The sequence below is a fragment of the Phalacrocorax carbo genome, chromosome 1, assembly GCF_963921805.1.
Source record: "Phalacrocorax carbo chromosome 1, bPhaCar2.1, whole genome shotgun sequence".
In the NCBI taxonomy this organism is placed as follows: domain Eukaryota; kingdom Metazoa; phylum Chordata; class Aves; order Suliformes; family Phalacrocoracidae; genus Phalacrocorax; species Phalacrocorax carbo.
In genome coordinates this window covers 162712593-162725076 of record NC_087513.1, presented here as the reverse complement: position 1 = coordinate 162725076, position 12484 = coordinate 162712593, and the positions used below count along the sequence as shown (strand labels likewise).

General features: G+C 36.0%; 1 protein-coding gene across 2 annotated transcripts in view; it reads left to right on the top strand.

Annotated features, from left to right (window-relative positions):
- GPC5 (glypican 5) overlaps nucleotides 1-12484 on the top strand; it is a 773121-nt gene that overhangs the window by 460684 nt on the left and 299953 nt on the right. Inside the window, exons 8-10 of one of the 2 annotated variants that reach the window (XM_064440690.1) lie at nucleotides 1803-1890; nucleotides 4352-4421; nucleotides 5276-11318. The exons of the other annotated variant lie outside the window; for it this stretch is intronic. Of the exons in view, the coding sequence (XP_064296760.1) occupies nucleotides 1803-1890; nucleotides 4352-4391 (128 nt within the window). The 3' untranslated portion in view covers nucleotides 4392-4421; nucleotides 5276-11318. Of the gene's footprint in view, nucleotides 1-1802; nucleotides 1891-4351; nucleotides 4422-5275; nucleotides 11319-12484 lie in introns of those variants that run through there. 2 annotated transcript variants of the gene reach the window in all.

The window sequence follows — 12484 nt, the reverse complement described above, 5'->3', positions numbered from 1 at the left end:
CTATGAGATTATGAGACAAAGAACATTTATAGATATCAGCAGTTGGACTCTATGTTTAGGAACAGAATGATTTTCTGCATAAAAGCTTAATTTTTATTGTATTTGGAAAGATTTGCCATGGTGTCTTGTTCTGGGCGGATGCAACTTACTTTTGCATAAGCCATTGCTATGAGGATATTGTTCTAAGTCTGCCTTGGCTCCTTCCTCCAGTATTCTGTTTTAAAGTGAGGTATTGACTGAGGTGCCCTTTAACACCCAAGCACTTAATAGAACTCCTCTAGACCCACCTCCCTAGGACTTGTTGCAGATTTTTCAATGATCCTATCAAATGAATAAAGGCAAGAAGCCCTTCATCTCTTCTGAGCAAGTCTGTAGCATCGTTATGGGTTAGAACAGCTTCAGTGACCTGTAGCCCACAGGACGCTGGCTAGTTTTTGTGTGATGAACATGCAGAGCGGAGATTATGGATTTGCTCAGTCTATTGTGGAGCAAAGCACTGTTGTTTTTAACTCTAGCCAACAATTAACCTAGGTATCTTGTTTCTTTATTCAAAATATTTTCTAGTCACCTGTAAGACAAAAAGACCATAAACTTAAATATGTTATTTTTCATTTGGAATTTCAGTGTTTCTTCATGAAACTCTGTTTGGATTTGTTGATGTGATTTCACCTGTATTGCTATTCTCAAAACCTTTTCTAGCTCACCAGTTTTCTGTATATTAATTTAAGGAGAATCTGATAATATTTAATAAAGTTTTAAAAATCTGATCACATTTTAAGTATATTAATCTAAGGGCCTGTTCAACTGAACTGAAATGCCCATAGTCTCCAATAGTGTCCTATAGTAGATATATTTATTAATAGAAGCATTATTGCCCTGCAGAAAAGTCGAGAAACTATATGGGGCACAAGAGTTTTAGCTTGCCACCTGCTTAATGTAGTGCTTCTTTTCTGTATTCTTATATTAGGATTTGCTCTATTCTGGTGCCTCTGGCCTTTGCTGGAGCCAGCTAGGCTTTGCAACGAATTTGTAAACAACTTTGATGTGTCTGTGCCTTGCTTGCGTAATCTTGCCGCACTCGATCAGCATTGGTCTCTCTATATTTGTACTTTCCATCTTGTAGCCAAGTGCACCTGCTGCCAAGAGCTCTCACAACTGTCTTGTTGTGCTGTCATCTTTCCTGCTACTTGTAGTGATTGCCTTAACTCTTCAGTGGAGAAAGCAATATTTAACAGTATAGTAGCTTGACACTTCTGGACAATGATCTGAGGCACAATACACAGCAGTTGCTATAACAGATTTTAGTTGCTATTTTCAGGGTTACTACTTAAGCCCTGAACAACAAAGTGAACTGTTTCCTTGGAATTGTTAGTATCATCTACATACTGTAACACTAATAATGATAAGTAGCCAGATCACAACAAGATTCCTTTCAGCCCCAAATGCATTTGTTGTAACCAGAGAAAGATAGTCTAGGGTGAACTGATAATCATTAATCTAGGATTTCTAAACTGTCTGGAGACCTTCAGCTGCTCTGGGAAAAAGGAAGAGTTCTGCTGCTGTAGTAGGTTTTTTACTGTAGTAGCTCTGCTGAGATGGAAAATTGGGCAATTTCCCTTATTTTGTTATTACTCAATACATAACTCTGCTGGTTCCTCATGGATATGTGCCCTGAACACAGTATGCTTGCTTAGTATCACTCCAGAGCTCAATGCTTCACAAACTGCATCTCTCCTGTCACCTATATATTGTGTAATTCAATTTTTTTGTAATGCTATTTTTCTAAGTTTCTTTTGGTGCAGTTGTTTGTGAGTTGATTCACATACTATCAGATGCAGGTAGAGACTGCGCTGTGAAGAGACTGACCTTTGCCAATGGACAACACAAATGGTGAAAATTAAATTACCTTTTCTTTTCTCAGCCTTAGAAATTTAATGATGTTAGTAGCAAAGGAAATGACATTCACCTTAAAAATATGACATTTATCCTGCCAGTCTCCATTCAACTTTGTATTTTAAAACTTTTTTTTTTTGTCTGTACCGCTAGCAGAAAGAGTGTCTTGTGGCCTGCCTTTTGGGTGATTTTTGAACAGCTAGTTTAATGCAATACTTCAAATGGAAATTTATAAAGTAGCATGATATTAAGAATTACTCCAAGCAATGTCCCTTCTTCAACACTTGAGAGAAGCTTAAAATATTAGTGTATTGTGATATGGCATCTCAACAGAAATGAGACTGTCCTCCATACAGGATATAGGAATTTGAACTGCAGGCAAAAGAAGCTTGAAGCTCATCTGATGTCCTGCAGCAAACGTAGGTCTGTGGTAGCAAGTACTTAAATAAAAGCCACAAACTCACTGGGTTTTTACATTAACAAGGGGACAGAAGTGCATTGCTTTGAAAGAAACTCCCCAGTGTTACTGGCCACGACAGAGAAGTTACTATGCATTATATTCTGGCAAATTGTGTTCTTTGCCACAGAAAAGGTCCCTTAATAATTGTCAGAGAGTACGGAATGTGACCAGACCCTTTTTCTTCACCTCCTGCCCACTGGAAGCCTTCTAGTGCAGTAAAGGCATCCAATCCTTGGAGTCAGTGACTGTTCAAAGCTGTATCTAACTCCTTTTAAAGTAATTACTGACTTTATTTATGTTGAATTCTCATCTGTGTTTTGGTATATGGTACAGTTATTATATGATGAAGCTTTAGCAGCTCAGTGATGATCAATACAGCAAAAAATAGTATTAATGTTGAGAGCATATTATTCCTTCTATAAAGCATTACGTCTTTATCTCTGCTTTTAATGTTATTCAGCTTTTTTTATGGGTAACTGAACAAAAGATACAATACAGATTTAGAGCTGTTTTGGTCAACCTTGACAAAATACCCTTTGTATACATGGGCATTTATTAATAGGCTAAAAATCACTGCAGAATATTCGCTGGCACAAAGTTGTGAACCTGTGTAGAAGACTATGGAAAACTTAAAATACTTCTGAAAAAATTTAAATACTCTCAGTCGGCCATGATGAACTTGTTTTCATTAAAAACCAGGACAACCATAATAAGGCACACTAAAGCTTAACATATTTCTTATTTTTCAAAGAGTAAAATAATTTTTAGACTACCATACTTATCTGAACTCCTTTCCTTTCAAAACTTGAAACTGAATGAACACATTTTCTTGATATTTGAATCACTGTTTTCAAGATTGCTTTTTGGTATGCCAAGCTTCAGCCTGAAGGACATGTTTACCATAGAGCTATGAACCTGTGAAACCAAGGGTTACAGTAAAACTGCTGGTGCAATGGTAACTACAGCAGTGTGAACAATTTCATTATATTTTTATTCATTATGAAAATCCTGTAAAGGAATTCCTAAGATATATGTAAATGTAGCAGACCAAGCACTGTGGGCCAAGGCTATGAATGTAGTGCTCTTGCAAACTGCAACCACACCTTTGCTTAAATTATTACCTTCCTTATATTGTTTCCTGATTTTTTCTAATCATTAACCTTCTTTAATATTTTGACCATAAGTAAATTGAGATCCTATATGATGAGATTTCTTAGAAGTCTTTACATCTGCTTACTTGGTCAAAATACCACATGTGTGTCTGTAGTTCTTGCCTTTATGGGACATAAGAAAGAAAACTTTTTATAGATGATAACTTGGCTAACTTAAGGCATGTTGTCATGGTAGGAAAGACATCTTTAATATGCGACATGCATGTATATCATCCTGGATGACGTATTATCAAAACTTGAGTGATTTTTCAATATGGACAAGGGTGAAGCTACATAACACAGAGGCAGTGGTTTGTATTCTCAATGCCTAAATACAAGAGGCTATCCTATCCCATCACTACCCATGCATAGTACTTCAGAATTAAATTAATTACTTTATTAAGATACAGAGTTAATAACTTGTTTGGATTTTACAATGTAGTACATACTAACTATACACTGCAGTTGTTTCCAATCCTAGTTTTGTCCTAACTACTCTGACTGCTTTTCTATAACACATATTTTGCTGGTTTTCTTCTGGTTTCTGGAAGGCATGTCATTATAATAATCAGTCTGTACTGATTCAAAATAGATATTCTAAAGGCAAATAAAACTAAAATTACAAAGAAAAGAAAAATGAGAATGGTGCCAACATAATTCTGGAGGGAACTGTGTGGTCAGTCAGGTGTTTTAGTGGGAGAAGGCAAGTAAGATGAAGGGAAATGAGCCATAAAGATGCAAATCTGCTTGATACTGGCTGGGAGATTTTGGATATCTTATTAATCAGTCTTGGAAAGAAAACCAAAACTGATTTCCTGTAATTTTTCCTTGTCTCTATTCCTGAAAGCGCTGGGTCTGGGAAACCTCACTGCTGGCAGATGATTTGAGCTTGTTGTGATATATATAATCAAACACAGGTATGGTACAAAGCATTCCTCTCAGTAATACTTCATTACTGTTTCTCACTTCATATTTCAAAGTACAGACCAAGGGACACTGATGATCAGAGTAACGCAAAGACATAGGTATGTCGAAAATGGTACATATAAGATATAGGCAACTAACATCTGCTTAATGACTTTTCTCGCTGATTTTAAAATTTACTTTTTCCCCCAACTTCTGCGTTATTTCTCCAAAGATAATTTTTGCCTTTACTCATCCTTCCCCTTGCCAGGATTTAAATTTTATTACTGAAATAATAATATATAAAAGTACAACTTGGGCCACTTTGCACTTGTTTGTAGTTCATTAACCTATGCAAAACTATTTTAGGTATAGTTTGTTTAACTTAATTTCAAAAGAAAAAGCATAATAATAGAATACAGAAAGAATAACAGCTTTTTTTCTGGGTAAGCACATATTTCAGTGGAATAACTATCAGCTCTTTTTCTTTGTATTGCTGCCTCAGAAAGAGATTAATTAACCTTAAAAAAAACCCCTCTTTTACTGCTGTGGGAAACCTTTACTTGTGCAGTCAGGGCCACCATATTTGAGGCATAACATGGTCATGCTTATAGAGACAAGATAGACCTAGATTAAGGTAGCAATAATCCTGTGCCTATTTTGATGACTTTGTCCAAGGGAAGGAGGACAAAGCATTTGCAGTCCAAAAAAAAAGACATACACCTTCTGCGTAAACAGTTAAACACATGGGAGGATTGGTGACTGGTTGATGCTACTATGATCAGTTTCTCAGCCCTGTATGGCTTTCAGAAATCCTTCCAATAGGTCTTTGATCCAGCCTATTCTTCCTTCTCATTTCCCTGAGTAGAACAGCTTGAATCAAGACATCGCCTCTGTGTCCACCCCATTTGAGCAGCTCTGTACTGGGAAACTGAACCGAAAAATGTCAGTATCATCTATTGGGCAGGTTTTGGAAAAGAGTAGGCTTCTGGGAGGAAGTGGATTTCAGGAGAGGATGAGAGAATCACATGCCTTGGAGATGCAGAAGGACATGGACTAAGTCCTGGGAACAGGGCAGCCTGGGGAAAGAACTCCCATAGCCTGGGACCTGGCTAGTACCTCTGAAAGATCTCATAGCCACATTGTATCCTACTTGCCTCAAGAAATCCTTAATGGAAAGTAGGAAGCAAAATCAGTAGAAGCTACATGAGATGGAAGAGCTCTTAGAAAGGAGATGCAAAAGCAGGTGTGAGAGTCTGGTTTGCATTTTGAAAAAAAAATTGCTTTGTACGTTTGAGACCCCAGTTTGTCTATGCAGATGAGGAAATTGCATACTCAAGATTGTGTTTATATGATAACAACTGATTTGCATGCAGTAACAGTGATTCTGAACACATACCAGGTGGCATACACTTGTGATTATAGGCAATATTTTACCTATATTACTACCTGGGTGCTGCACTAACTCTTGGGTTTTTCTGAACACTTTCTTCTTGTGCAAAAGGAAATTATTTCATACATCATGTTTTCTATCTGTATTATACAAATCTCCTTCCGTTTGATATAATTATTGTGACTTCTTGGAAAACAAATCTGCACCAAGGTGAATAAAGGAAATTGAAGTAAAAGCGAGTGATTTGAGGTTAGCTTTCCCTAGTTAGGCATCTTTGTGCTTCTTCATTATCATTTTATTTATTGAAGAAGCATCTTCCCTTAAACGTGCCAGTCTTCTCGCTCCTAACAAGCACAGATTCCACTTCTTCAGTCACACCACTGATCACAATAACGCCCTCCAGTTTACAGTGGTTCCAGAAATGCTGCCCTTCAACACCATCTCACATTTAAATGTGTTTTAGTATGTTGTTATAGATTATGCATGTTTTTATAGATTATATCAGATGTAACCAGAGACAAAAGCCATAGACTCCCAGATACTAATAGGCTAATTTAAACAGCATCAAGAAAAACCCCAAAACAAAGCAAAATAAAATCAGTAACAAAGAAGAAGTAAGAGAAGACAAGAATAAGGAATTTTTAGGTCAGCGATGTTCATAGACTTGCTGTTTGCAGATATCTCAGGTTACAAGGTGTATTTTGTTCTGTTTTTTTTAACTATAATCATGAAGAAATATGAATTAAATCAGGACCACAGACAATTTCATAGGGTATTTATAGTTTCAGAGGTCCCTACAGTGCTCTTGATACACACTTACAATGCTCTACTTGTTCTCCTAAAAAGTCTTACAGAAAGCGTTTTGAATAATTTTTGAATACTGTAATATTTCAGTAAGAAATTGTGTACCACAGAAGCAGGTAAGATAAAAGGAAATTAAAGTCACTGAACACCGAAAATATTTACAGCGGATGGGGTATCAAGTTATTTTATTTGGTATTTCTCTATCGATGTGATGTATTAAGCAAATTCACTTTGTTCAGTGTCTCAAATGTCTCATTTTCAGTGTATGATGAGGAGTTATATTTTCTTTTCCTGAAATAAATCACAGTGTAATTTTCCCGTTTCTACTTTTCCCCATCACATGGTCCATGGTTTTATTTTCTCCCTTGTCCCCCCTGGCAACAACAACTTCCCCCCCCCAAAAAAAAGGGAATGAAAACAAGTAATCTAAAAACCCAACCTGTCTGTAAATGGGTTTATTGTATGAGCTGATAATTTTAATATATTCCAGTAATGGAAATAATTATACTTGGATTTAAAAATAAAATTAAACAGCAATACCTTTGACAAGGATCAAGCTGAAAGTATCAAATGAATTAGACATGAGAAATGTATGTATTTCTAAGTCGTCTTATCTGTCCCCATGCCAATGTGGGAATGTTTCATAAAGTATATATTAAATTATAAATCCTGTTTAATAATTTTAGTAGTGTAATTCCTACTCCTCTTTAGGGATCACAGCATAGCACAGGAAATCTCTTAGGACCTAATTCTGCCAGTCTTATCCTGAACAGTCAGTTAATCCACCATAAACCCATGGAAATCATTTTAAGAATTTGCAGTGGAAGGTGTTACTCAAAATGAAAAATCTGTCCTATACAAACAAGTTATGATTGCTGTTTTTAACTTTTGAAACAATTTGTGGCTTCTAATATATACTTTTAATTCAGAACATATTGGGGGAAGAGGAGGAAGGCAGTTTATTAACCTCAGGTATTTACAAATCTCCATAGTTTTCCCTTTGGCAAATTGTAGGTAATCAAGATTATGTAGTAATTTCTGTTATAAATCACTGGTCTTACCTGCTTATAGCTTTGCCAAAGATTTTACTTCCCTGATTAAAGTTTATTTTTCCTATGTGTGGAAATTTGAAGGGAAAAGAGACATCTCAGTCATTTCCAAGACAGTGAAAAAATAAGAGAATTTTTGTTTCCTTCATTTATTCCTTAAAGATGTCTTTGAAGCACCTCCACAATCTGGAGCAGCTCATGTGTTGATTATCAGCAGATTCTGTTTGTCAATACATCTAGATCAGGCTTATTTGAAACCTTAAACCCTTAAAACCTGTTGAGTCCCTAACCAGTAAATTTCAATATGGTATTAGGAGTTTCCTGGTGGTGTACGGTTAATATGTATGTAGGTCGAAAGCTAATTCTCCACACAGAGCATGGTGCAAGTTGAGTAGAAATACTTGTAAATTTTGAACTAGGGGAATACTTGTTGTTTGCTACTCATCAAGAGCTCATCTTTTTTCTTTTGAGGAGGTAGGCAAGTAGCAGTCTCACATTTTATAAATTTTCCATGATAGCAGAAAGCCATTTTTGGCAGTATAGGAATAGATTCCTAATGTAGTAGTCATTTATCATTCTTTTTAGCCACAGTACCTTTGAAATGAAGACACTAGTTCATGATCTTCTAGAGTATCCATTGATTATGTTCCTTTTTAGAACCAAATAAACCTCAATGAAGAAATTCTGCTTTCTAACACATTTTCTAGTTTTAGGACATCAGTAAATTTACATATGATGTACAGAAAGGAAGATATCCTCAGGTAATGACCTTATTTCACCAGTTAAATTGCAGAACACATTTTCACTTCTATCTCGTAAATGCCGGACATAATGAAGAGGAGACATAAAAAAAGCAGAAGGGACAGAAAAGCAGGAGTCATTACTTTTGAATTTTTTTTTTCTTTTTCTGATGTTGTGAAGTTCTGTGGGCTTCCTGAGGGAAACAAATGTGTTAAATGTTCATTTAATTCATCTGGCATCTTGGTTTCAAAAGCCATAGAATCTACCTTCCTCTTTCAGGCCTGAGTCCTTGCTTCTAGTTTTCCTCAGTGCAGTGTCTAGTTATTTTTAAATCACTACAGTGATTCCCCTCAAGAATACCTTGTGGACTGTACCTCATATTTATCTGTCTCTATGGAAATGTGTGCAGAATTACACTTTACCTATATATACATTCCTGTGTTGCACTACTCCAATGTGAGAAGTTTCCCCTGATAGCCCTGTAGAACTTACCTCTCTGTCAGTTTTAAACACATAACAGAGATTGCGAGCTCTTCTTAAATATGAAACTTGATTAGAAACAATGGTTATCTTCATTTTCAGTCCTTGAATTTCTAGACTATCATACTTTAATTTTTCATTTCAGAGGCTTTCTTGTCGAAGCCTTAATATCTATTAATCTAATCCTACCTTATTTCCTTTCACAAATAACAGCTGAAGTCATTAGTAGAAGACAGAGCAGCAGAGTTTAAAGAAAGACCAGAAGGCCAGCAAGTTAGAAGGTTAAAAATAACCATGAAAAAACAGTATAAGTGCCTGTGAAATTATTAGAATGGAGCTCAGAATCTGACCTTCTCATTCCCCAAAATTAAGAGAGCTTGGTAAGAATTTTTGGCTGCAGAATTGAAAGAGGTCAGTTTAAGGCAGCCCTGTGCCCACATTTCTGAAGAGTGATAGAGCACTGCAGTGCTGGCTTTACCTATCTGTTTTTTTCCTTCCTATGAACTATATTTTCCAATTTTGTCATTTTCAGTCATAGGGCCTTCAAACTAGGTTTTCACTAAATTAAACCAATTTAAATTAAATCACATATGTTCTTCTGAAGACCTTTGATTTAATTATACATAGTCTTCATATATATTACTTGTACCCCACCTTTTAAAGGAATAAGTGTAATTGACCATAGATTGGTCATTGCATATTCTTACTTTTGCTCCCAGGGCATCCAGACTTCAGGCAGATCCTGCAGCTTTCCTCCGAACATAGGGAAGAATAAAAGTAACCCAATTGTTACTTGATCAGATTGGGTGGATGAAGGGGTGGGTGGAAGAAAAGGAAAACAGCAGTGTTTCTGAATAACTCTTCCAGATTATTTTTTCCACAAAATATCCTGGGCCAAGATGATAACCTACTTAAGTGTTGTCATCCAGACTTAATTCAATGAAAACTTACTTCTGTAGGTGTGGTTTTGTCACAATCAAATAAGACAGATAGGTTTGTAGGTAGATATAATGTCTTTAATTAGAACTGTTTTGTAAGTTATGAATTAGTTTGTATGTGGCTGATAATCTAAAAGCAAAGACTCACTTTGAGACCTACTGTGTTTCCAAAGAGTAGTTGTTTCAGACTTGTTTGGTACTATCTTACTTGGTAAGGACAGAAAGTTTCCTTCTTGATATATCCATGGTAAGACGGGAGTCCATCTTACTACTGGCAGTGGGTTTTTTTCTTTCTGTGGACTGTGAGTGCCTGTCTTGCATTCAGGTAATTGAGGGAGCAAACTGAGGTCAATATGCTGAACATGAGTCTAGTGAAGACTTTATTTCTCTTAATGGTTCACTTGTGCTGGATCAGCATTCATCCAGAAGTCATGTGATTATTGCATTTTCTGTCAGAGAACCAGCTAACTGCCCTGGATGTGTCTATATAGCTTGCTAGTCTACCACTGAAAAAGCCCACTCATTACCATTGTTGATTTTATTTCAGATCTCACAGAGTTTCGGAGTTTTCTTAGTTTCTCTCTGCGGAGGATATATGAGAAAATCACTTTTTATTTGAAGTGAAGGGGAGAGAAAAGAAAGCTTCTAACTGTTATCTGGAGAAGTTTTAAAAAAATTAATCCTTCAAGTATTAGCAATATAAGATAACTAAAACCGGAAAAGTTATATCATTAAAATTTAAAGATTTTTGAATGCGTTCATGATAATTTGATCAATTAAGCTGTTCATTAATAGTGGGCTTCATTCAGCAGTAGGGTGAGCTGTCCCTGCTGCAGTAATGAAAAAAAGAATTAAACTACTTCCATTTTTACATGTGAAGAGTGCCCAGGAGCAAACAAGTTGCAATGATGTAGTTATTAACTCCTTTCTGATCCAGCTACTTCCTTTATAATACATTGTACATAAAAAAGAAATTAAAATAATTTAATTTAGATTTGCAAAATCAAGCACCTGGAAGTTAGGAAATAATAGAGGTGAACCTTAATTTTTGTCCTATGTGCTTGAATGAGCTTTAATGTGCTGGGATCCTGTGGAAATGCTTATAAGGTGGAAACTTGCTATGCTGTGCCACATAGCTTTTATAATGTAGATTTTTAGGGCAATTTCTTAACATTTATTCTTTCAGGAAAAAAAAAAAAGTAAACATTTCCTATGTGTAATTTAAGAGTCCCCTTGCCTTCCACACCACGTTACTTTTCACATATATAACATTAATATGACATCTACCATTTGAGTGTCTGAACCAAAGGACTGTTATAGCAACAGAAGAAAGATGGTCAGAAGAATGTTTCAGTCTGTCCTAGATTTTTTCTCTGACCTAAGATTTAGAAGAGTTCCAGCTTCCCAAAATCCAGGTGCAAACTGACTGGGACCTCTGACGTCTGGAAAGAGCATGTTGTTCCTTTTGTGCCTTGCTACCCTCCCTCTTAGTTTCTTCTTTATTAGGCATTGGAAATGTAAACTGAAGCCCTAAACCATAGTGTATTTCATGTTGCTTGGCATACAGGTAGCTTTTTCTATTAGTACAGGGACCAGGAACAAAAAAATGGCAATTTAACTGATTACATCTTAGTAGAAGCTCATAACATCATGGAGGAAAAGGCATCTCTGTAACATATCTTCATGCAAAGCACACCAGACTTTCATAGTAGAGATGTGAGATGTGGGTCTAAATAGAAGGCTCATGGTTAGTTCCCCAAGCAACATTGCAATAAACTGAGGAAAATGTTACTGTCTTCTTTTTTGATACTTTCTGGGAAGAAACAGCAAAATGAGCTCCATTGTTAGGCTGAAAAAGAGAGAGAAAAAAAGGCACAGCCTCTGTTATGATATTAAATAATAAGAAAAGAAACATATTTTATTCTTATTCCTGCTGGTAGATATACCTGAAAACATTCCTTTGATTTCTCTGATGTGCTTCTTAGAAGTAAAATTCTTAGTTCATATAAATGGTGAGACTTTCAGATTATTTATTGCTTGCCTTTTACCCTATTTGCCTACATTAAATGTACACTTTGAGAAGGAAAGTGTAGGAAAGCTGACAGTGCATGTCTGTATGTATTTAACATATCTTAAGACTTTTGGTGTCTCTTTCATCCTGTGAACCTCTGTCCTACCCCAGCTACCTCCTCCAGCCCCTGCATCAGTTCTGTGCTAGCAGGGGCATTTGTGCAGCTGTGCAGAGATCAAGATTGGGAACCTGACTCATGTGAAATGAAAACCATATAAATTTTATTTTTTCCATGAAGTCACAGTAATAACTTTTCCAGGTGAACACAGGGCACTTCATCCAAGTAAGGAGAGGAGAGTAAGGGCCAAGTATTTAAACTAACACTGAATGTAAACCTATGTTTTTGGAACACCTAGGTTATATATAGAGAATTCTGAATTCCTAGCTTTGTAAAGTTAAAATGTGCCAACATCATGACAAATGCATGTTATTAACACTAACTTATTGTATACCTCATTGTTCTTGATATCACTTCCAGAGGCTCAGTAAAAAATGCTATTTTTAAAATTTTCAATTATTTGGCCTTTCATTAACTCCCAATATGTTGTAATGCCTAAAACTTCATTTCTGAAATTAAAAATTGGTAATTTGTCTCTTTGAA